The following is a 23,364-nucleotide window of genomic DNA, read 5'->3' on the forward strand; positions in this document are numbered from 1 at the left end:
AAATGTCTTTAATTTATTTCTACATTTCAACAAATCTACATGTATTTGTTTCTGCATCACTACTTTTATTTATTCATGTATTTCTTTGTCTGTCTTGTGCTTTGCAGTAAGGTTAGTACCACCTGCCTTATTAACAAACAGACACAAACATAAATAAATGTAGAAATAAATGACCAACATTTATTCATTAATTTAATTTTGTATCAAGGATTTATTTAGGTATTAATTTAACTTTTAATTATTCATTTATTAAAAATTTGAATTAAAATTATTTCTTTATTCGAGTATTTATGCATGGATTTTTTTATTTATGAGTTGGTGAATAGGTAATCTTTCATCCTCAATATGACTTAGTAGTCAAAGAATTAAATAATAATCATTTATTTTTGCATCCATTACAGCATTTATTTATTGGACTATTATTTCATTATTCAAAATATGCATTTATTTCCAAATAAAGTTTAGCATTTTTATTTTCTGTATTTACTAATGTATTTATTGATGAATAAGTCAGTCCTCCGTACCTGTAGACAATTTCTGTCTCTTGTCTCTTGCGTGTTAAAGGTTGTGCCACAACTGTCCTCGTGACCAGTGCCAGCACAGGAGAGATGATACTGCAGCTGCTTGTAGGATCGGTAAGGAGTCTCTCATGACACTGTGTGAACATGTCCTTGTGTTTACAATAATGATTCAATTCAAGTAATGCTTCCTCATTCAGTGTTTTCACTTGATTTTTTTTCAAGGTTATTTCTGCATTTGCTTGTCTCCTTTGATACATTACCTTTTTTCTCTTTTGCTCTACTGTACTGTATTAACTGGCTGCCTCATTACTCTGGAACAGGCTTTTATGTCAGTAATGCACATTTGAAAACAATAAAAACAGCAATGCACGGAAACCCTGCTGTGTACCTTGAGTTCGACGTCAGTGTGGAATTGTTCTAGCAGTATTCAGAATTTGCCTGCAGCAGGGCATTATCGTTACCAAGGATTAGTGTGGTGGGGCGACATGCTGTGTTGGAATGAATGAAGCGGAAACACTGCCACTATAAACCTGTTCTGTAGACACATTGCTTTTACGAGGTTGATTGCGGGGTCCAGGTTAGTATGAGGTTTGGGTTAGGGTTAGGGTAAGGGTTGGGGTTGGGCATTTAGTTGTAATGGTTATGGATAGGGTAAGGGCCTAGGGAATGCATTATGTCGATGAGTGTCCTCACAAAGACAGAAGTACCAGTATGTATGTGTGTGTGTGTGTGTGTGTGTGTGTGTGTGTGTGTGTGTGTGTGTGTGTGTGTGTGTGTATCTCTCTCTGCAGGTGATCCACAGTCAGGGCAGCTATGCTTTCCTGTTGTGCTGTACAATAACCTCCTCCATCGGCTTCTGCCTTTTCCTGCTGCTCCTGTATGTGCAGCGCATCCACAGGAACTGCCACACAGGTAAACACACATGAAGAGGAGGAATGAAATTCCATTAACACCCTGGACGTCATTTGGGAATAAACATTCAATACCTCTGAAAGAAACAGGCTGTACAAGTATTTCTGTTAGAAACAGTGATGTCACAAAGCAACAGGAGGCAGCAATGTATACTGGGCAATTTAACTCGACTTGGAAATGAAGAGCTACAGGGTGCATACAAATCCGAACCAAAGCAAGGTACAGACTGTAGTGGAGGAGGAGATTGACTGCAACAGCCGCACAAAGAAAACATGTCAGTGCACACAGAATGAACCAGGGCGTGGGAATTCACCCAGAGAGATTATTGTACCACAGCAGTGAGACGTGATGGGCGGGGGAGGCTAGCTGTCAGTTGACACGTTCCCCTTCATTTATCTTAGAGACTGTCTAAAGGCAGAGTGTAGTCTCTGCCTTTTTTTGGTCTCAATGGACAATGGATTTGAAACAAAGCCATCAAGATGTGATTGAAGTGTAGACTCTCAGCTTTCATTCAAAGGGTTTAACAAAAATACCACATTAACTGTTTAGGAATTACAGCTATTTTATACATAGTCCCTCATTTTTAGAGGCTCAAAAGTAATTGAACAAACCAACATAATTCTGAATATAAGGATTATTTTTAATACTTGGAACCCATGGACATCACCAAATGCTGAGTTTCCTCCCTTGAGATGTTTTGCCATGCCTTTATTACAGCTGCCTTCCGATGCTGCTTGTTTGTGTGTCTTTCTGCCCCAAGTTTTGTCTTCAGTGAGTGAGAAACATGCTCAGTTGGGTTGAGGTCGGGTGACTGACTTGACCATTGAAAAATATTCTGTTCTTTTCTTTGCCTTGAGAAGCTCTTGTGTTGTGCTGTACTGTGAAGAACCATCCTATCAGCTTTGCAGCATTTGGCTGAATCTAAGCAGATAGTATAGACCTACACACTGGAGGATTCATCCTGCTACTTCTATCAGCAGTCACATCATCAACAAACACCAGTGACCCAGTTCCATTGGCAGTCATACATGTCCATGCCCTAACACTGCCTCCACCATGTTTGACAGATGATGTGGTTTGCTTTGGATCATGAGCCGTTCCCTGGGCAGGTTTTTTTACAGTTTTACATCCTTTCGGTTCTTTAGTGTTACCGATGGTTTGCACCTTGTGGTAAACCCTCTGTATTTACATTCATGAAGGCATATCTTGATTGTAGACTTTGACAATGATAAGCCTGCCTCCTCAAGAGTGTATCTGACCTGGCTAGATGTTGTGAGGGGTTTTACTTCACCAAGGAAAGAATTCTGTGATCATCCATTTCAATTGTCTTCTGTGGTCTTCCAGGCCTTTTGGTGTTGCTGAGCTCATCAGTGCATTCCTTCTTTTCAGGAATGTGCCAGTTTGTTGATTTGGCCACTCCTAAAGTTTCTGCCATCTGTCTGTTAGGTTTGTTTTGTTTTTTTCAGCCTAATGATGGTTTCCTTCATTTGCATCGACACATCTTTGGATCGCATATTGAGAGTTGAGAGAGAAATGGCTGTAATTACTAAACAGTTATGCAATATTTTTGTGAAACCCCTTGAATTAAAGCTGAGCGTCGACACTTCAGTCACATCTTGATGGCTTCGTTTCAAATCCATCATGGTGGTCTACAGAGGTACAGTTACAAAAATTGTGTCACTGTCCAAATACTTATGCACCGAAATGTATACGGCAGATCATCCTAGCAAATAAGCACTTTTCCCAAAATGTGGAACTTTCCCTACAAAGTTCAGACCCATTACCACTAATAACACCATTTGTGTGTGGAGGCCACTGGCTTCGGCAAACCAAGGTGTTAAGATAAGTATGCATAGGTATGGCCAATCATTTTATGAGCTGGGGGCCAGAAAAGAATGAGGGTATTCTAATTTTTATATTTGTTGAAAGAAGAGCAGGGTTTTTTTTTTCTTTCCCCATATTATTTAAGTTAACTTTCCCTTGTGAGATGTATTTATTTATTTTATAAAAAAAATTGTAAAAATGTTATTAAAAAAAAAGAAATCAAAATAGTTACATCCAAAAGGTGGTTCTCATGTGCATCGTGATATGGCTACTTTCAATGTAGAACGTTAACAATATGATCAGTTGTAGAGGCGCGTTTTCAGTGTACGGGCGATTTGAACACACTGCATCATGAGTTAACCAGACTTCACCTGTTCCCAGAACAGTTAAAGCTTTCTTAATATATTTCACTTTTCACATAAAACCAAATTCCCTCATTTTTAAAACAAGAGCTTACTTGGAGCGTCGCAGTTAGCAGCTCTAGTTTCAAACATAGACTGACCGGAATATTTGGTAACTGCGACCTTGTGAATTTGTTTGTGATAAATTTAGCAATTGCAACTTTCATTTCTGGTGTGCAAATGGTTGCACACATAAAGAAATGTAAGTTTTATTAGGATATGAGAAATCTAAGAAAATGGTGGGAGGGTTCTGCTAAGTTGAGAAGATGGTCCAATGAAAATATTAATGAAAAAGATGCAGCTCTTCCATTTTTAAAACATGAAATTTAAGGTTCAGCACCTCCCCCTCACCCAAATCATTTTCATACAGTCTCTAAAGGTCATGTGGAAGAATAACTATGAAATTTTCAAGTGCTTCTTATCCAAGTTCTGCTTCATTTTCCAGCATGTGTGCGTGCACAGGTGGCAGGAAAACCTTTAGACCTCCTCCTGTTTCAAATCTCAGGATAACAGAACGATAGCTGGCAACAAATATGTTGATACTGAATAAAAGTAAATACAATGTACTGCAACAACAGTCCGTTCGGTTTCCAAATGACAATGCTTTTCGAGATCAGGATGCTATGTAATGTTACATTTGTTTGGCTTGTTGTTGAGCTCCATCAGCAGCCTACTGGATGTCAATTCTCTTGTGTTAATCTCTTCGCTGTGAGCCAACTAATCAACACCTTTTTATCTCAGATTCGTCTAAAAACACGGACATGAAAGAGAAGGCACAGACGGGAGGCTCGTGATCTGAGGCTCCCTGGGGGACCGGAGGGCACAGTGTGGACAGTTGAAGGCCACATCGGGAGAACAATCTTATGGAAAACTACCATTCCCTCATTTTTCCCCAATGCCATGACATGAGCTTCATGCCGGCCTTCTCCAACTGAACATTTTTGACCTAAAGAGAGGTCTGCATTTCACGCCTCATGATCAATAAGCAGTTCATGGATGTACAATACTTGAATTCATTTTTGGCACAATCATTTCTTGTAGCACATTATAATTCTGCTGTAGCTTGATTTAAAAAGACACTTTAATGATTAAAATGGCAGTAGACAGGATCGCTTTCGGTTTTCCTTAGAGCAACTACCACCAAAACAGGACACAAAACGATCAACACCCCTTTGGAAATAAGAGAAAAGGAAGATGGATGTTCACTGATGAGGTAAAGTGAAATTTTCATTATTTTATATGGAGTAATACCATAGTTGCCTGAGTATTGCTTCACGTAGATAAGTAACTACAGCATGATCACACTTTGTCAAAGGCAGAGTAAAACAGCTGGTTGCATTAATAAGCAGGCAGGTTTTGTTACTTACTGATCTAGTTAAAATAATGCCAACTGAATGTCGGTTTTGAATCCTCTCAAGTCCCGGAGCTCCCTCCATTGAGTGAATGCCCGTCTGAAGTTCCCTCTTGTTTCACCTTGTTTTTCTATCAATCTTTCTCTTCGTCTTCTATGCCTCCTCCAACAATGGGGCCACTTTTCTTTTGCCGGTTTCCACTGTTACTCCGGTTGTTCCAATGTCCGCCATTTACTTTACCTGGGGAAAGCTACCGGGATAACAAAAGCGCTATCCTCTTCTGTTTTAGTTGCGCAATGGCCGACACACTCTCTTTGTGCCGGAAATCAAAAATTCATTTTCCTGGGAGATTTCATAACCAGTGGCAGGCAAAACTGCATAGTGACAGCAAGGCTTATGGGAAACCAATCTAAATGCCGATGGTATCATTACTGGAGCAATCAGACATTAATAATACAAAATATGACAGAATAGAGAAGACTTGGTTAGTTAGAGATCTTTTATTATTGGTCTCACCTATCTCTTCCATTATAAACAGTTCTTCTACACCTCTCAGACATCAATACGCCACTTATAACAAGTAGCTTGTAAACATTTGGAAAAGCATCAAACAAACAGAGAACCAGACAGAACAAAGCAAGAACTGTCATATCTTTTTAAAAACAAGATTTTACATTTCAAGGTAAGTTGAAGGAGAAACATCATCAGAAGATACAAATGAAGAACTTTGCTAACGACAAGTCCAAAATGACTTGATGGAGGAAAGTTTTAAATGGGTTTTCAGGTCATTTTCCAGCTATTTTATAGTCTTTATTAAAGTTAATGCAAATTGCAATAAAGGTGACCAATTCTATTGGGCTTAACTGTATATGCAGATAAATAAATATTGTGTGGTAGTGCCTAATTACAAATTATTGTAAATTATTTGATATGTACTGTGGAAGATTAGATATAAATGTTTTGTGGTATAAAATATGAAGTGCATAATTTTATCCTCCCTTGGGGAAAATATACATTTCTCAGTAAGCAAATGTCAACGTGTCAAAGAGTAAGTCTGAGTCATAGAAAAGCGACAGAATCCAATATTACAGGAACCCCAAAATTTTAAGTGCAAACGTCTCATCACAACATCTGCATGTACAATATCAACACTATATCAAAACACTTTACATATAAAACATAGGTTTACATTTCTCCCCGTAAGGCTTTGATTCCCAAAAAAGCCATCGCCACCATGGGGCAGCAGCCTCCCAACTCCACAAGAGGAAAACCACAAAGAAACACATGCACAAAGAGAACATTAAATCAGAGAACCCAAAATAGCAGACATCTAACTATCTGGCCGTTACAAAAATAAAAATTAATCTTAAAATTCTAATGGTGTTACAGGAAAATAAAAGATTACACAAAAATGATAGACAGGATTTATATATATATATATATATATAATATTTATATATTTTCTTAGTAGATCTGTTATCACAAAGATTTGTACGCATTTAGGAAAGAGACATGGCCGCCAACTCTTAAAATATGGCCTGATTCAGTTTACATGCTATGCATATTAGTCCATGTTGCTCTCTGTATGTACAGTAATGTAACCTCAAGAACACTGCAGCGCATTTAAGGTCCTGCTGTGGCAGACCATAGGAGCTGCAGTGTACTCGCACACAAAACATCCCTGTGAAGTTTTACTCCAAACTTCTTGGGCTCTGGTTTGGTCTACGCAAAGATATGGCATAAAAACAAACAGGAACGCTGTCGTATACTGTTAGATCTATACTAACGTTTAAATGATAGAACCCCATCCACTTTTGGGAGAGAAACTTGGGCTTGGCTGTGGTAAGGCACCGTATGTCAATGTGATGGACTGCGGGGGGGTGGGGGGGGGGGCAATGACTGTCAGTTGAGTAAAAGTGAGCATTAAGTTCCCCCCTACAAGATTCGCTGGTCATCCATCCCTGGGTTAGAAAAGTGACACTTAGGTAAAACACACACAAACTAGCGTGTCCTATCTAAGTATCGTGTAAACAATTGTCACGCACTATATCATGTTTAATAGCACAGAAAGGTGGGATCTACCTCTTGAGTCTGTCTCTCAGACTTATGGCTTCAAAGTCATATACAAAACAGGTGCACACCTTTCATGGCTGATAATGCAGGTTTTAGGGGAAAAGAAGGTGCTTAGACTTCCTGAAGTTTTCTACTGTCCTCAGGATTAAAGGTTGATGTATTTCAGATTGCTAGAGCGAGGCAAAGGTGAAAACTATACTGTTACAGAGTCTAGCTACTAAGATTTGGAGGTTCAGTATGGGTTTAAATAACTGCACTGACACTGCAAGCAATGAGTCATCAGAGCTCATTCAATTTCAACAAAGAAAACAGTGCTGACCTATGGCCAGCCAACGAGGTTTCAAGGTCTACTGTGATTTTGCTTTATGAGGAACAAAAACTCTGGTTTTAATGCCAGTTGCGATTTAAGAAATAGCTTGACATGTTGGGAAATATACTTACTCGCTTTCTTACCAAAAGTTAGATGAGAAGATCGATACCACTCTCATGTCTGTACAGTAAATATATAGCTGGAGCCAGCAGTCATTAGCTTAGTTTAGCATACAGATTGGAAATGGGGGGAGAAAGGTACCCTAAAGCCTAAAGCTCTCTAATATAACATGTTATATCTTGATTGTCATTTTTACACTTGGGTTTATTTACAGATTAAGTAATTTGTAGCTGCAAGGCAACCAGAGAGACTCCAGGAAAGCTACTGCTCCCAGCCGAGGAATAGCCAGGTACATGATCCCCATAACCCCCGGACAAAGCCAGGCTAGTTGTTTCCCCATCACCAATCTTTGTGCTAAGTTGAGATAACCTACTTTCAGTTCCAGCTAGATATTTACCGTTACAAACATGACAGCAGTATCAATCTTCTCATCTAACTCGGCCAGTAAGCAGTGCATTTCCCGAAATATCAAATTATTCCTTTAAAATTTACCATTTCACTACAACTTTTATTTGAAAAACCAAAAATAAACATCTCTGACATGATAACTGATAAGTGTGGCTGCCTTTAAAAATGTAGGGTTAAGTAGAAAAGGTTACGTCAGGGCAGTAAGACATACAGAATTGGAGTTGTTGCTTGCAGAGTCAATGCTCAGAAAAGGTTATGGCTTTACTTTCTTTCATTCCCACCTGTAACCTTACCGGCTGGTGGCAGACCAGGCGACACTGGCTTTCAGGGCTATTCTACTGTATATATATACACACACACACACACACACACATCAGAACAATTACATAGAGGCATTATTCAAGGTTTAGCTCGGATTATGGCCACATGTCATGATAAGACAGTCAGGGTAAAAGTCCTGTTGGATATGGCTATAGTTAGCCAACATTTAAGAGCAGCTGAGACAAGGCTTGACATTTAAGCTCAGGTTGAGAGCTGAGTAGAAGATAAAAAATTACAGGTAAACATGCAAGTTATCTGGTAAAAGCGCTACCCTTAAAAATGAGTACAAGTTAAGGACAGAGCACAAAAAGGAACAGAATCATTGTCAGCAGAAGAGAAAACAGGTTAGGACCTGGTAACAGAAAACAAAAACCTGTCTTTTTTTGGAAGTAACACTGTTGCACAAGATAAGAAGGAAATTAGATAAAAAGAAAGATTCAGATGTCTGCAATCCCACTGGTCTATGAGTCCAAGTATGAAGCAGATTGTGGCTGCTGACGGTCCAATCCACATGCGCACACTGTTGCCATGGAAATTCTTCCCTTCTTTGAGTTCTTATGACTGAGGATCCCAAAAAGCCAGACAAAATTAATTCAGAAGTGCATATGGAACCATGGCATCACTGTATAAGAGTGCAGAATAGCACCCTCAGGGTGTAAATGCTATCGAACAAACTGAATGTGTTACCCTAGTCCATCAAACCTGGACTGGCAATACCATTCCAGGTCCTCCCTCCACACAGACTGTAGTGTGAATTCTGTGACAGCAAACTTTAAAGCACCAGAGTTATGGGGAATGGCAATGACTGAGCTTCCACTTGACTTGCCCTTGAAGTGGGGCAGGAGATGGAGCTGGAGGGGGGAAGTGTCTGGCTGTCCGTGTACAAATGTGGAGATTCTATGGGGGGTTAATCCTATGTCTTTTGAGGGTCTGGTGAAATGGGGCCAGGTGTGTTGGTCCCATCCATACTATGTACAGGGATTTGGAACTGGGGGGTGAGGACCGACGGAAACTGGAACAGAGCAGAATCGAGTGTTAGGACAAATGTAGAGAGTGACTACATGATAATAGATGAGAGCAGAAAGAAGATATATACTCTTATGTACTGACTTGGAACAGGTGGGCTCCCTGGCGTCGTGTGGCTGGGCTGAGTGGAGCGACGGGACTGAGTGTGCTCCAGAAGTGGATGTTGGACAGCAGAGGACTGGGAGTCAGCAATAAAGTGGGAGTCTGAAGAGAAAGACATTAGGAATCATGTGACATTCATTACAGCCCGAACAAAGCAACAGCATGGCTGATATTGGCTGTTTTCAGATTTTTACAGATATATTGTACCAGCATATATGTAAGACAATAACTAATGAGAAACTGCCATAGAGAAATGTCTCCATTACATAATGTATCTAACTGTATATCATGAGCCTTACAGTGCTTAAGTGTAAACCACAAGGTTTGTGTAAATATTTACAGTATAAGGACCTATTTGCACATCATTCCTAGAATTGTCAACTTTTCCTGTCACTTTTAACTGCACTAGGTCCTTAAACACTCACTAACGTGTATTCTTCTAATATTCAGTGGAATCTTGAATATCTCATAGTTTGACTGACTCTGGATATTTAGTTCTTTTATTGATTTGTTTTCATTTTGTGAATGAATGGTGTGGTCAAATTCTAACACATTGAACACAACAGTAATAACTTCAATCCATATGCATCTGTATTGACCATCAAGAAACCAACTCAGCTGAATCCTCCTATACGGTGAAGAGGCACTGCTTTAAGTAAATCACTGATAGAGAGGAGAGAAAGCAGAAAGCGGAACTCATGCCTATGTGAGCTGACTGGCAGTCTGAGCTGTGGATCCCATGACTGAACCTTACCTGACCTGCTGCAAAGGGACAGAATAAAAACAAAACTGTCTGAACCACCAGATCTAATAGACTCAGAAATGATATGCAGTAGCACACGCAGTCATGTGGTCTGCAAACAGCATTCACAGGAACAATTAAAGACCACAAAAACAAGACCAAACAGCCAGGCATCACAGATTACCGCTGCACTGCTGCCACCTGCTGGTCACAATCACTAAATGCTGGAAGGTTCTCTGTGCAATATCAATTCTTGATTCGCTTCAGTTAGATGATGCTTGTCTATTAGTGTTTTCTATTTAGTTACAGTCTACAATGTAAACAACAGATTTTTTTCTTGAAAGCAGTTACTAGGTTTCTACACACTAAGGGGCCTCAACTCCGCGTCAAACATAATAAATGGTGAAACAAATAACTGCATGGCAAATACTAACTAAAATATAATGCCTATTTTCATTTAATATTCTTTGATAGGTCTATAAATTATAGTCACTTCTTAAAATGCAGTATCACTTCAACAGGTAGCACTGAGCTTTGCATAACTTCAATGTTAAAAAAAAAAAAAAAAATCAAACCTTTATATTACTTTCTACATGCTTGCTGAATTTCAAGGAGTCAGGAAATTAATCAAAAGTAAAACATCAGTGTAGCAAATACTTAAAAATACAAATACAAGAAAATAGATTCTAACCTATCATTAAATAAACTGAGAAGAGGACATGTCCTGATAAATTTATCTGCTTACTTTTCTTCTTACTTTTGGAATCCCATAACACTTATAATTGATCTGTCCACTCCCCCCGCTTTTGACTCAATCCTCCAATCACATTTGACTACGAACTTGGACAACCACTGACAAAGCCTCAACAGATTAGCAAGGCAATGAATACAGTTAAAATATTCGTCTAAATGTAAGATCTAGTAGTGACATACTGTGCCTTGATCATACGGCATGTTTATTTCAATCAATTTCAAAGAGACTGTGCAGTGTAAGTTAATATCAGCTCAATCATGACAAAGACTAACCAGTGAAATGATCATCTAATGCATATTTCCTATTAGATCATTAAGTTCATATTTAGGTTAAATGTACAGTAGCATGCCCACAAATTATACAGAATCTTAACCCTCAATGAAAATGATTAATAAGATGCTACTGTGTTTACTTTATCTCGGTTTAGCCACCTGACTGGCCCTGAGCTGCAAACAAACATTACCAATGAATTATTTGAATATGTGCATCAGAAGCTACAAGACTAATTACATGAGTAGTTCTACTCTTTGTCAACGGCAAAATGGACAACAGTATGACAATTACTATAGCTAATTACTTTCCAGCACTGAAAGAGCAATTTTCATTTATTACATTATCGTCATCAGTCTTTGCTGAAGTTGAGCATCCTTTTTTGTTGTGTCGTGTGTCGTGTCCTCAGGTAAAACTCGTTTTACAACCACATAAAGATAAGACTGCGCTCTCACCTGTAGCATTGCTGGTGTGAGAGAGGCAGTAGGTAGTGAAGGACTGCAGAGGTTCATGGGGGAGAAGTCCGAGGTGGTGACCAGAAGAGTTGGTGGGCTGATCTGCAGGATTTTCGGTGGCTTACGTGTCTTTCCTGAGCTCTGAATGCTGACTGTGGTGCAGCTGCTCACTGAGGATGAACTGGTTTCAGCCAAAATGATCTCATCTCCAGACAGACCGATGCCATTGTCCACCTGGTGGACACAGAGAGACGATTTCTACGATTTTGATGTCATTACCTTACACTTGTCATACTCTAGAATTTCTGGGTAAATACATCAGTAAAATGTGTGCTTTAGGTAGTACATACAACTCATTTAATATATGAACAGTATCAGGAAAAGAAAACAGAAATCCATAGTAATTTTGATTTTAAATCCGGAACATTGTGCGTACACAATATTTATCCCATGGCAGTATCACAGTCCAATATAATGTTTCTCAGCTTAAAAGATATACTGACACAGGTGTTAGAACACAATTAAAGTAAGGCAACTAACTGCTTTGTTGTTCATCCTGAGTGAGTTTTAAAGTGAAATTAATGAAAATCCCAGGAGATTACCAGTTTTAGCCCATCTGGTGCCAAAAATCATGCCACGGTCAAAGTAACTGAGATCACATTTTTTCCCCCATTCTGATGTTTGATGTGAACATTAACTGAAGCTCCTGACCTATATCAGCATTATGTTATGCACTGCACTGTTGCCATATGCTTGGCTGATTGGATAACTGCATGGATAACTGCATGAATAATAAGGTTGACCGAATAAAATGCTCAGTGAGCGTATTTCTCTCAGGAGTTGTGTGGAGACCAACACAAACAACACCCACTGCTTCAATTATTATGATTATCATTATTACTATTGTATTTAGTCTGATTATTATTATTAGCCCTATTGTTAAAATGATTAGTTTTATTATTAGTCTCATTATTATTATACATCTTTATATGGAACCTATATTGTGCTATGTTCTCTTTCCTGCCCCCAGGGGTATTTGGGACCCACACACACTCTCTCTCTCTCTCTGTCTCCCTCTCTGACCCTCTCTCTTTCTCTCTCAACCCAGCCGGTCGAGGCAGACGGCTGCCCACCATGAACCTGGTTCTGTTCAAGGTTTCAAGGTTAAAAAGGAGTCTTTCCTTGCTGCTGTTGCCAAGTGCTTGCTTACGGGAGAATTTTGGATCTCTGTAAATATAACTTTAAAGAGTGCGGTGTAGATCTGCTCTATATGAAAAGTGCCCTGAGAAAATTTCTGTTATGATTTGGTGTTATGTAAATGAAATTGAATTTAACTGTATTGAATAAAATTATATTTCCTGATATTTGTTCAATTATTTAACTATCATTGTGTGAGATGTGTTTGTATGTATACTAGCCTTCTCCTGTGCCTGAGCATCTGTGGGCTCCGGTGCCTGAGCGTCTGCAGGCTGAGATGATCCAGACTCAATGTCGCTGTCAATCACTAGCTCCTGAGAGGAGTCAGGCACTAAGCTTGGGGATGGGCTGGCCGACGTCAGGTCTGGTAAGCTGAACGTTGGTTCTGATGGGCGGATGTGTTCAAATGCGTAGACGGAATGGGGTGGCAGGGAGGAGTGTGTGCTGAATTCTTCAGCCCTTGGGGGTGGACCTTGCAGAGGATCTAAGTGGCTGGATATCAGGGTTGGCTCTATGGCAACCTGAGGAGGCGGTGCTGGTGCTGGCTTTGGAGGGGTGTTTCCAAACTTGATGACGGATGGCAAAGTAGTTGGCTGTTGTGGCTGAGGTACTGCTTCCTGGCTCTGGGCTGTGGCAATGAGGCTCCTCTTGTCAGCCAACTTCTCTGCTGGATTCTCTATTTTGATGGACTTGAAGAGCTGGCGTCCATTTTGCAGTGAGTTGAGTGTGAAGGAGGTGTACAAGCCAGAGTGGATGTAGTCGTTACGGTTTGACTGCTTGGTGCTTGAGCCAAGAGCCGCTGTACTGCTTCCTACCTTGGCTCTATCCCCAGAATCACCCTCTTGTAGGGTGCTGTCCCTTCTTGTTAGGGGAGGAATGCCACCAGCACCCATATCCCCGCCCTCTGTTCGGGTAGCAACATCTCCTTTCAGGATGTCAGGATAGGACACAAAGCGATAGACAAACTTCTGACCATTGACCTTCTTTATGATGTTCTGTAGGACACAGAAAAGCAAATGCAGAACAATATACAGTTAGGTATGTAAGTATCTGGACAGTGACACAATTTTCATAACTTTGCCTCTTTACACCACCATTGGATTTGAAACAAAGCCATCAAGATGTGACTGAGGTATAGACTTTCAGCTTTAATTCAAGGGGGTTAACAAAAATAACATTAATTGTTTAGGCTCAAAAGTAATTGGACAATTGACTGTCAACCAGTTTTATGGCCAGGTGTGGCCTGTTCCCTCATTATTTCATGACCAATTAAGCAGACAAAGATCTGGAGTTGATTCCAAGTGTTGAATTTGCATTTGGTAGCTGTTTATGGAACTCTCAATATGCGATCCAAAGAGGTGTCGATGCAAATGAAGGAAACCATCATTAGGCTGAAAAAAAAACAAAAAAAAACAAACCTAACAGACAGATGGCAGAAACTTTAGGAGTGGCCAAATCAACAAACTGGCACATTCCTGAAAAGAAGGAATTGACTGATGAGCTTAGCAACACCAAAAGGCCTGGAAGACCACAGAAGACAACTGAAGTGGATGATCACAGAATTCTTTCCTTGGTGAAGAAAAACCCCTCACAACATCTAGCCAGGTCAGATACACTCTTGAGGAGGCAGGCTTATCATTGTCAAAGTCTACAATCAAGATATGTCTTCATGAATGTAAATACAGAGGGTTTACCACAAGGTGCAAACCACTGGTAACACTGAAGAACCAAAAGGACAGATTAAACTTTGCCAGATAACATCTACAAAAGCCTGCCCAGTTCTGGAACACGATTCTTTGGACAGATGAAACCAAGATTAACTTAATATCACATCATCTGTCAAAGGCAGTGTTATGACATGGATCACTGGTGTTTGTTGATGATGTGACTGCTGATAGAAGTAGCAGGATGAATCCTCCAGTGTGTAGGTCTATACTATCTGCTTAGATTCAGCCAAATGCTGCAAAGCTGATAGGATGGTTCTTCACAGTACAGATGGATAATTACCCAAAATATACTGAAAAAGCAACACAAGAGCTTCTCAAGGCAACGAAAAAAACAGAATATTCTTCAATGGTCAAGTCAGTCACCCGACCTCAACCCAACTGAGCATGCTTCTCACTCACTGAAGACAAAACTTGGGGCAGAAAGACACACAAACAAGCAGCATCGGAAGGCAGCTGTAATAAAGGCATGGCAAAACATCTCAAGGCAGGAAACTCAGCATTTGGTGATGTCCATGGGTTCCAGACTTCAGGCAGTCATTGACTGCAAAGGATTTTCAACCAAGTATTAAAAATAATCCTTATATTTATAATCATGTTGGTTTGTCCAATTACTTTTGAGCCTCTTGAAATGGAGCGAAAAAACTCCTTGAATGAAAGCTGAAAGTCTACACTTCATTTACATCTTGATGGCTTTGATTCCAATCAGAGACAGAGGCAAAATTACAAATATCGTGTCACTGTCCAAAGACTTATTACCCTACTGTATGTTTATACTCTTGGTGATAACATAAAAAGTACATCATTATCATCTAGGCAGAAAGCGCACAGTGAGAGTATAAACAAGACTTTCCATCATGTAGTATGCTTCTACCAAAGAGGTGCTACAGGTAAAAAATAGAAGCGCGAGACCACAGAAAAGCCTTGCACATGACACAGCTCTGTCTTTCCTGTCTGTACCAAGCTAGCAACCACTAATGCTGCAGCCAAACATACCAGAGCAGCCCTGCCCAGAACGCCCACAGGGTCAGGCAGTGCTTCAACCAAACCACAAGCAGGGTGGGAGACAGACAGCACTTTCCCTCTGTCCTTATGTTACTAAGCAGTGGATTTAACCATTCTGAGATGCAATTAAGTTGTGTTTTGCTATTTGCTGGTGCAGTCTTTGGTGCAGCTGTTGAAGGAAGCAGTCCTCTTTGAGTCTCCAGCTGCTGCTTCAAAACACATGCAGTTATGCAACACAGACATCATGAAATATGTTTAATTATGACTGACAATGAAACATATGATCCCACACATATCAGGATGCTACACCATCTGACCAATTCATATTCATTTTTATGTTTTGGAATCTTGGAGTGTGGGAAAAATATTAGATTGCCCAAGCCCCTAAGCGTCCTTTGAGCTGTAAATTCATTCATTCAGTGACAATGTTAATACTAAACCTTCAAATTCGTTCAAAACGAGAGCAGGAATATTCTGTAAATGTGATGCAGCATTTTGTTATGTGAAGATTTTCCTCAGTAAACAAAGCAATGAGTAAAGTGACTAAAACCTCCCCTCTAGTTCTTTCTCAGACTTCCAGTTTGAGTGGATGAAAAGAATTAAAAAAAAAAAAAATTTAAGTAAATTAAGGCTCAGGAGGAGGGGGGCTATAGCCCACCAACTATTTTGTGACCAATCCACAAGTCAAAGGAATGTTTTTCCCAATTGTATTTTTCCCACAAAGACCAACATCAGATTGGTGTGTTCACTCAAATGTTAAAACAACACATGGTTATAGTTTGAGTCAGGGTAAGGATATGTGTCCGGTCAGGTTCTTTGTGGGAATAACAATGTAAGACAGGCAAAAGTTGGCTAATGATTTGACTTATACCGGTGTTGTTATACTGATCGCAGTTATTGTTCTAATTACCTGTAACAAGTGAAATCTAAAAAAGCAGAAGACTGAGCTGCCACATCTAAAACAAGGCAGCCACTTTCATCTAGAACCACTGCAGTAGAGAAGAGTTGATGTGTTTACCTTGTCGTAGTAGTATCTAAGGGCCCTGCTGAGTTTGTCATAGTTCATATTGGGCTTGTTCTTACGAGCACCCCACAGCCGGGCCACCTCCTCTGCCTGCAGCAGCTTGAACTCCCCTTCCTCATTGGTCCAGCAGATCAGCTGCTCATTACTGGAATCCAATAGGAGCTGGAGAAGAAACTGCCACAGGGTGACAGAGTTGTCCATGTCTCTCACTGGAAAAAAAATATATATAAATTTTAAATTTAATATATATATTTTTAAAAAAAGGTAGAGACAAGAGACAAATCATCAGGCTCATGAACCAAGGAACTGTTGCTCACAGCACAACAATGTGGAATTCCATAATCTTATAGGAAATAACAACCTCGGGCACGTAAATCGGATCAGGTTATTCTATGTTGTGACAAAGTGTTGTCATTTAGTTCTTTTTGTAACCATTTTGCTCTGATTTGCCTCCTTCAGTCAGTCAACCAAAGAATGGGTGTAAGTTACAACACACAGTATTTGCATGAATAGCAGCACACAGACACAAGACCAAATGTAGTGTATGTGTCTGTCTTAACAACACTGCTCTATAGATTACAAAAAAAGTTTATATTTTAACCTTATGAGCACAAAATCTGATCCCAACAGGGGTGATGGGAAAATTATTCATCTTAGTCATCCTCACCTGTATTTTTAAAAAGCCCAAGAAACTCCACAAACCACTAAGTCCATTGGATACCTAAGAGTATGACCAGAAATCTGGTGTAATTGCTGTAAATGCTTATTTAACAGCCAAGGAATAAGAAGCTGTTTTACAGGACCGGGTGCACGGTCTGCTACAAACACTGTTCCCTCATGTGATCCCCACATTCCAGGATTATAATGCCACCATACATTGCTGCTGTATAAACTTGAGTGGTTTGATTAACAGCTGGAGGAAGTCAAAAACCTTCCATGCCATTCCCTTAGTGGGAATTTTTGATGCCAAAAGTGTAAAGTAAATTTCCATCTTCTTCATTCCTTGGTGATCTGGAGTGTGCATAAAAGATTTATTGAAGAATACTGGTCCTTTTCACACATTTCAGGGTGAGTACGACAGCTTTCCAAGGACTGAGGCTGTTCAGAGGGCAAAGTGTGGCCTACTTTTTGTACAGCCATGATGACATCTAGACGTGATGTCACATTGTTCATGTTAAGCCAATTATTCAGAAATAAGAAATTTACACCTATTCATAAATACCCAATTTTTATAGAACCTATAAAATGTGGCACTGTGATGTGGCTACTGATTAGTCAAAGTCTACACAACACCATGGTCATGAAAAATGAAATATCTCTCACAGTCTGAGGTAAAGAATGATATTCATGTGGATGTAAATTCAGAAACCAGGAGCCAAGGTTAACCATTCATAAAACATCAGGCAAAGATTGTAAACCTGACATAAAGCACCAATATTTGGGTGTGGTGGTAATAATCACAATTAAAGCTCAATAGTTAGTTGCCAAATAATTTGATAATCAATCCATTGTTTGTCATCTTTTAACCAAAAATCACAAACAAACAAACAATCAAATCACTGGTTCCAGCTTCTCAAATTTAAATATTTTCTCATTGTCTTAAGAGTCTTCAGTGATAGCAAAGTGAATCTCTTTGTAACTGCTGGTCGGACAAAACATTTTAAGATAGACATTTGCAGCTGTCATCATGGGCTCTAGGAATTTTTTGCTATTTGCTGACATTCTATAAACCAAATGATTTATCAGTTAATCAAGGAAATAAATGGTAAACTAATTGTTAGTTGCAGCCCTAATCACTTTGTTTTTTTTTAACTACTGGGGTATCATTACTACAGCTCCTATTAATGTCCAATATTAATATTAACCAATATTTTCCTGGACATTACAACCTACTTATTTCATTATGCAGGCCTATCAGGAACTATTATTTGACATAGTTCTGTCTGTTTTTGTCTAAAACCCAGGCTGGAAAATACCACCAACCACATGATGATGAATTCTGGTTGCCAATGTGCTTTCATTACACCCTTACTATCAGGTAACCAATTATTCTTGAATCTTGTCAGTTGCAAGTAAAGTGGGTTATTGACAACACTATGACTTGTTAACAAAAAAGTTTTTAAAAAAGCTGACTTTAGCTTATGCCTGTGTTTTACTGTATTGTTTTCTGAGCTAAGGTACAAACCCACATCTGGCACTTTCTTTGATGTTTTTGAGGGGCTTTGCTACAGTCTTTGCAGGTTTTTCAGCATGACATCCTATGCAGAGATTAAACGACATGAACACTCGTGGTACACCCCCACAGCTGCTCTCACTTTGGATTGGACCTGCTCTCAGCTCTGCATGGGTACGAACAGAACATCCTCAATTGACATCTGCCTCACTTAATTGTTGCATCTGTCAGGAGTTGAACAGTATTTAATTCATTTAGGTATATGTTTTGTAACCACAGCCAATTCCCAGGATTATTACCCCCCATCTTCGATCTGAAAAGAGATCTTATCAGACAAAATAAGTAAAAACACCTGTCTTATCTATTTACTAATGTACCCCAATCCGATCTGTACCTGGAAAAGGCCTAACACCATCAATGGAAAGTGGTGCACCCAACTTCAGTGTCTCAAACAAGTCAACCTAAACTTCTCCATCAATTGCAATCCTTCTTGCCTGTCACCTCAGCTGTGTACACTTCTGAAGGGTCACATAATTACATGCCGTCCAGAGAAAAGTGACAGGTTCCTCTTTTCACCAGAGGAAAGACTTCCTGCCGATAAAAACAGATGATAGATGGGAGGGTTCATGCTGTGAGTGACAATGAGAGTGAGGCCAAAAGTGAGGACAAGGTAAAAATTGTATATAATGTGGGTGGATAATATAGAAACCACAAACACTGCCTGACTAATAAGTATCTCATACAGAGTAGAGCTTCTGTCTTCAGAGCAAACTTTGGCATTCCTTGTCCTGCTGTCTCAGTGCATCCTGACAGCCTGTAGTTATTTGAGAGATGAAAGAGGAGGAAACCTACTTCCCATGAAGGTTCAGTTGTGTTTAGATCTAGTGGTTGGGGAGGCCATGAACAAAAATGCGGACAATATCCTGCTTTTCAAAACCTCTCTTCGGGCTGTTTATCAGTGTGTAGGGGAAGCAATACATCGAAATCTCACACAATCTCTCAATTTTCCTGTATTTGCAGTGACAGATTAATTTGTTGCCTGTAACAAGTTTTCCTAATATGTCTCTTTCACTGTCTATTAGGCGCAACAGACACTACAACAGGCTTGAGGCCAGTTGGGTTGCCTGTAAGCTAAATTCATATGAATGCATCTGGAGGTTAAAAGGGAAAAAAAAGAAACTTAAAAGGATTCAGATTACTGTTGTCTATTTGCCCAGGGTTCCAGGTCTGTGGATGCAGTTTATCTGTGTTTAGCATAAATTATCATTATATATGTTAAAAAAAATGATTTTTATTCTCTAATTGACCTGTTGATAAGAATTACAATCATTATATATCAAAATATCTCTGCTTTCTGTGTTATTTGCAACTTTTTTAGGTTATTCATGTATGTCAGTCAACCTTGGGATGTTTCATAATTTTGAGCTCTTTAGGGCTAGGTATAATTTAAAATTTTCTATACCAGTGCCAATATAATACCTGTATTTCAGTACCAACACCAAAACATCATTTTTCTATACACTAGGGAGTATAAAAAGTTTTGTACAAACCCCTTTTTTATTTAACAAAATATTCAAAACATATGTAACAAAACAACAATCATTTTTATCATCAATTAATCTGCTGATTATTTTCTTGATTAGTTGATAAATAGTTTTGTCTATAAAATGTGGAGAAACAGTGAAAAGTGTCCATTATAATGTGCAAAATCCCAAGGTGAAGTCTAGAAATGTCTTGTTTTGTCCAACCAAGAGTCAAAAACAGAGATATTGAGTTTATTAATACATCTGACAAAGAAAAGCGTAAAATCTTCACCTTTCAAGAAGCTGGAACCAGCAAATGTTTGGCACTGGTTTTTTTGTTTTATTTGAAAGATTATTCAAAATTTTTGCCAACTAATCGATTAATGAACTAATTGTTGTAGCTTTAAAGCAGCTGTAAAAGATTTTAAATAAAATATGCCTACATAAAATGCTGTCTAAAATTAGCAGGATAAAAAAGGTAAGAAATAATATGTAAACTAGGAACCAGACATTAAATATCAACTTTCAGTACTTGATAGCTGATGAGACTTGATGCTATGGACACATCTTGGTCAACACCAAAAAAGTTCATAAGTATGATACCCAGACCGAGAAATCACTACTTTGTGCTCCTTACACCAACATGTTGTTCAAGCCTGGAGTTTTAAATCTGGCATCTGTGGCGACTCTCCTGTGCTGCACACCGGTAGCAATGTGTTTTAAGTTAACCAGCAATGATTGGTTTGCCAGAGCTGAAGAGGGGAGCAACCATAGCGATGGAGACAGAGTAGGCTACAGAAACTAGGAGAAACATATAAAAAAAGAAACTACGCATTCAGAGGAAAGATTACAGTCTAAAAAAAGAATGCGATCGATGGCAAGGACGAACACGGATTACCATTGGTGTGGCTTTTTCATGTTGGGAGCAAAGAGAAGGGACTGAGGGCAGGCATGAATGTCACCTTACTGCTCTTGGACAGGTTGGCATTTGCAAAATATTTAGAGTAGGCTATGTAGCTATTACATTTACCCTACCTAAATAATGGATTATTGTCTTGGAACTGTGGAGATTACTCTTACTGCCAGAAGAGGGAGACAAAAGTTCCACACTACAGGTTGGATCTCGGGGTGAACGATCAAGATAACTGCATATTCACGATTTTTTACCTATAACCGAGATGATGAGTACAGATGAATGCTGCTATTAACAACAAAGACAAAAACACCATGCAGACATGTTCTGCTACAGGGTTTACCGCAGAAAACCAGAAAACTGGTTAGCAGTCAGATGTGACAAGCTGGTATCAAAGCATCAATTTACAGGGATTGCATTGAGTATATGCAAGCTGGATGCATCCCAAACACTTACAACGTCCCAACCCACATGTACATCTATAATCACAAATTATATATCTTAGGTTTGCCCCAGTCTTCCATCAAGGTAGATTTAGGTGGTATGTCAGACCAGTTAACCTTAACCTTTGGGCCATTTAGCAGAGGTACCCTCTGTGGCTGTTGGCTGTCAACCCCCATGAAGGCAAGAGTGTGGTGTACTGGTAGCTGTACCCCTCAATTGCACTATGCAGTAAACTATCATACTTTTGCTTGAAAATTATGTGTTATAACCCAAGCCATCCAACAACACCAGTGATCATCTGTGAAGGGCTGCCTCCCACATGGCAGAAGTTCTGATGAGGCGTCCTGTGCTCCAGGTCAGTTATTGTACACATTTGAGATTGCTGCTATTGAAAAGCCCCACAACTCCATTTGTCTTTGTGATGCAAAAAACAGCCCTTCTGTAATCCATGAGCATGCTGTTATTCATACTATTAGATAACGCTTAGAGCCTACTCTCAATAATCCATTCACATACAACACAAGTGTGGGGATGGGGTTGTTTATGCAGTGACACACGTGCAGATGTCAGGGAGGGCCCACTTCTTCTACAAGGGAAGGATCTTTATTTTTTTTTAGCGATTAGTCTTCATTCTTAAAATCGCTCCAGTGGCTGATTTTGTGCACAATATTCCCGCAGTTCACGGCCCAACTTCTGAGGTTTTCTCATGTTGCCTTGAAGAGCCGCGCAAGTTATTGTCAACAAGTTGGCACACACTCTGACATGATCCCTAGTACAACCAGTGTGCGCTGCTGGATTTTCATATGGCATTTTTGCTATTTAGTCAATTCCATTTTACACACTGACTTTTGCTCTCCCTGTCGGTATCTTGTCAGCATGTGTGTTTGTGTGTGTAAGCTTCTTATCGGGAAAAGTAAATCTGCCCTGACTCATCCAGGCCTGCTGGGTTGGAGACACACCCCCCCACATACACAATCTGTCCCAAACTGTCATGTTAAAAGCGGCGATATCGGGAAAAAATAGGACAGTGTCAAACCTGCTGCCAGGGGGAAAAGATTACCAATGAAGGTTATGCAACTACTGACACTAGCAGCAAACGTTATCTACGGAGCAGTGAGATAATGTCAGCTAGGTCAAGTCAGTCATGGAACATGGGTTATTCATGCGCTATAAACGCTCGGGCTCCAGTGACTGATTTGTACTATCAGATAACCAGGCACCCACACAGAGCAAAATAAAAACCACTTGTTGATGGATAATGTTGGTTTAGTTACCGTCAACACGGGCTAGCGGTTATATCTCGTCCGTGTTAAGTTGCAAGGTGGAGCTCAAATGTCTCTGTCGTGTTTGGCATGTGCGTGAACAGTCGAGGACACAAACAAATCAAGGCAGTAACGTTAGTTAGCTAAGTGTAAGTTAGCCGTAAGCTAGCTACACGTTAGCACGTCTGCTAAGATTACCTCGCTCGTAGAGCCCGCTGAATTTCCAAGTCGTCGAGCCGCGTCCATATATTCCCAAAGCATTGCTGGAAAGCTTTCTATACTGCCATAGCTCAGTAAACAAGTTTCAGATAGAGTGTCAAGCAAATGCCCGGATAAAAAATACATTAAACTACCTTTGGCTTTTACTGACGATATATCCTTTGAACAGGAAATAATGTTGCATTCATAGCTCCTCGTACACCTTAAATTCCAGAACTGTCGCGCCTTCAACTGGGCTCGCTCGGGGACACATACGGGATTTTGTGAGTTGGTAGCTGTTTTTAATGTG

The 23,364-nt window shown here is 39.7% G+C and overlaps 2 protein-coding genes across 4 annotated transcripts in view; one reads left to right on the forward strand and one right to left on the reverse strand.

The window, feature by feature from the left end:
- The window catches only part of mfsd4aa (major facilitator superfamily domain containing 4Aa), a 27,334-nt gene extending 17,873 nt beyond the window's left edge, over nt 1-9,461 (forward strand). The window contains exons 8-11 of one of the 3 annotated variants that reach the window (XR_005709818.1): nt 565-635; nt 1,313-1,433; nt 4,400-4,871; nt 9,362-9,461. Coding sequence is in view for 1 of the 3 variants with exons in the window: in XM_040159477.1 (XP_040015411.1) it covers nt 565-635; nt 1,313-1,433; nt 4,400-4,452 (245 nt within the window). In the remaining 2 variants the exon portion in view is untranslated. Of the gene's footprint in view, nt 1-564; nt 636-1,312; nt 1,434-4,399; nt 6,360-9,361 lie in introns of those variants that run through there. The other 2 variants (XR_005709819.1, XM_040159477.1) reach the window with 2 other exon arrangements.
- On the reverse strand, nt 6,387-23,364 carry elk4 (ETS transcription factor ELK4). Its single transcript, XM_040159478.1, has 6 exons — nt 23,055-23,364; nt 16,536-16,750; nt 13,010-13,783; nt 11,592-11,825; nt 9,353-9,472; nt 6,387-9,254 (listed from the first exon to the last, which is right to left on the reverse strand). The coding sequence occupies exons 2-6, from the start codon at nt 16,740-16,742 to the stop codon at nt 9,156-9,158; spliced, it is 1,434 nt and encodes a 477-aa protein (XP_040015412.1). The 5' UTR covers nt 16,743-16,750; nt 23,055-23,364; the 3' UTR covers nt 6,387-9,155.

The sequence above is a fragment of the Xiphias gladius genome, chromosome 21 (genome assembly GCF_016859285.1).
Source record: "Xiphias gladius isolate SHS-SW01 ecotype Sanya breed wild chromosome 21, ASM1685928v1, whole genome shotgun sequence".
NCBI classification, from domain to species: Eukaryota; Metazoa; Chordata; class Actinopteri; order Istiophoriformes; family Xiphiidae; genus Xiphias; species Xiphias gladius.

What these genes read in the sequence shown, in the direction of transcription:
- elk4 (XM_040159478.1), bottom strand. Translation starts at nt 16,742, where the DNA reads ATGGACAACTCTGTCACCCTGTGGCAGTTTCTTCTCCAGCTCCTATTG. An exon ending in ATGCTCAGGCACAGGAGAAG is followed by an intron (nt 11,826 to 13,009) that starts GCTAGTATACAT and finishes TGTGTCCACCAG; the next exon opens with GTGGACAATGGCATCGGTCT. An exon ending in TCACACCAGCAATGCTACAG is followed by an intron (nt 9,473 to 11,591) that starts GTGAGAGCGCAG and finishes CTTTCTCTTCAG; the next exon opens with ACTCCCACTTTATTGCTGAC.